Source organism: Echinococcus granulosus (genome assembly GCF_000524195.1).
Source record: "Echinococcus granulosus chromosome Unknown EG_S00707, whole genome shotgun sequence".
Classification (NCBI taxonomy): Eukaryota; Metazoa; Platyhelminthes; class Cestoda; order Cyclophyllidea; family Taeniidae; genus Echinococcus; species Echinococcus granulosus.
In genome coordinates this window covers 1-1,349 of record NW_020171081.1, presented here as the reverse complement: position 1 = coordinate 1,349, position 1,349 = coordinate 1, and the positions used below count along the sequence as shown (strand labels likewise).

Genomic DNA, 1,349 nt, shown 5'->3' with positions numbered 1-1,349 from the left:
CAAAAGTCTGGAAAAAAAGGGGGAATTCCACGCATTATAAACACCAGCAGCAAATACGTACAAAGCAATCAAGAGCCGCCGCGAACAAATCAGGTGCGCACATGCAAACCCATGTGAGCCGCCCCCCAGGCAAAACGCGCAATTCGTGACAAATTCAAACAAAAAAACGTCAAACTGAAAAAAGAATTTTCAAGTAAAATGTGTGAGGTATTGCATTAGTAATTTTTTCACTTAAAAGTACAACAACTAATGTGGGGTCTTATACTAACAACCACTTAGTTTTAGCCAAAAAAACTATAAGTTGAAAATAGTTTTTTGATGACTCTAGTAAGCAAAACGCAATATTTTTTCCTAATCCTATATTTAAAACTTATTTTAAATAATATATTGGAGAGTTAGTGTAGTGCCTCAGGCCAATAATGAATCTGCAATGGAACATACAAGTGTCAAGCAACATTTACAGATAACATAGTCAACGTTTGCAAGAGTAAGGACATAAAATTTAATCGTTTAAAGACACAAAGGAAGTACGCGTGGTGAAAGTCCTGTTGTCTACAAACTGCTTTGTTCGAAACGCACAACTCCATGCTTAGCCAATGCTTGTTTAAAACGCCATAATGCAGCCTTAAAAGGTACTCCACTGGTGTTTTTCGAAGACAAGGTTTTGTCTACAAACGTAAGAAGGAAAACCATACAATGGCATACACAACGGCAACATAAAGGGGAAGCAGAGAAGACTGTGCCTGAAAGACAAAAGGGCTACAGAATGCTTATGCTGTTTAAATGTACCCCTAATGGTAAACGAGAGCAATATGTACTAACTTTGTGATAAATTCGACTCCAGGATTCCTAGAGGTAGAAAAATAGTCCAGCATCCCAACCACCATAAACTTGTACTGATTTTTGTCAGTTCTCAAAACAACCCAACCAATTAATCACTTCGTTTGAAACGTATAAGTGCGAGAGTGAAGAAAATAAACCAGGGGCTAGCTGCACATTTTTATCTAATATCTAATAATATTTTATCTAATATTGTACATAATTGTAACCCACAAAAATTTTACTGAATAACAAATGTCTTTTTCTGCGTTTACATTTGTTTCACACTGTATTCATTGGTATATCGACATGTAAATGCATTTTTTTTAAAAGCTGACTTCTTATTATGAAATACATGTAAATACACCTTTACAGTTATTTCTTGCAAACATTAGGCCACAAAATTGAGAACACTTTGATATTGTAATGCTTTTCTCATGCAAATGACTTTGCACAACAGTCACTTTCTTGGAGCTTTGTACCCACGATTTGGCGCTAAAACAACCCAAGTGTTGGTGGACTTGAAATGC

The 1,349-nt window shown here is 35.9% G+C and overlaps 1 protein-coding gene across 1 annotated transcript; it reads right to left on the bottom strand. All coding sequences in view use genetic code 11, as the record gives it.

The window, feature by feature from the left end:
- Window positions 1-169: 169 nt before the first annotated feature.
- Window positions 170-1,258, bottom strand: EGR_11279 (hypothetical protein; the record flags this gene model as incomplete). Its single annotated transcript, XM_024500520.1, has 6 exons — window positions 170-230; window positions 270-357; window positions 561-668; window positions 823-896; window positions 1,095-1,200; window positions 1,234-1,258. 6 exons carry the CDS (start codon window positions 1,256-1,258, stop codon window positions 170-172), a joined length of 462 nt encoding a protein of 153 aa, XP_024345066.1.
- Window positions 1,259-1,349: the final 91 nt, after the last annotated feature.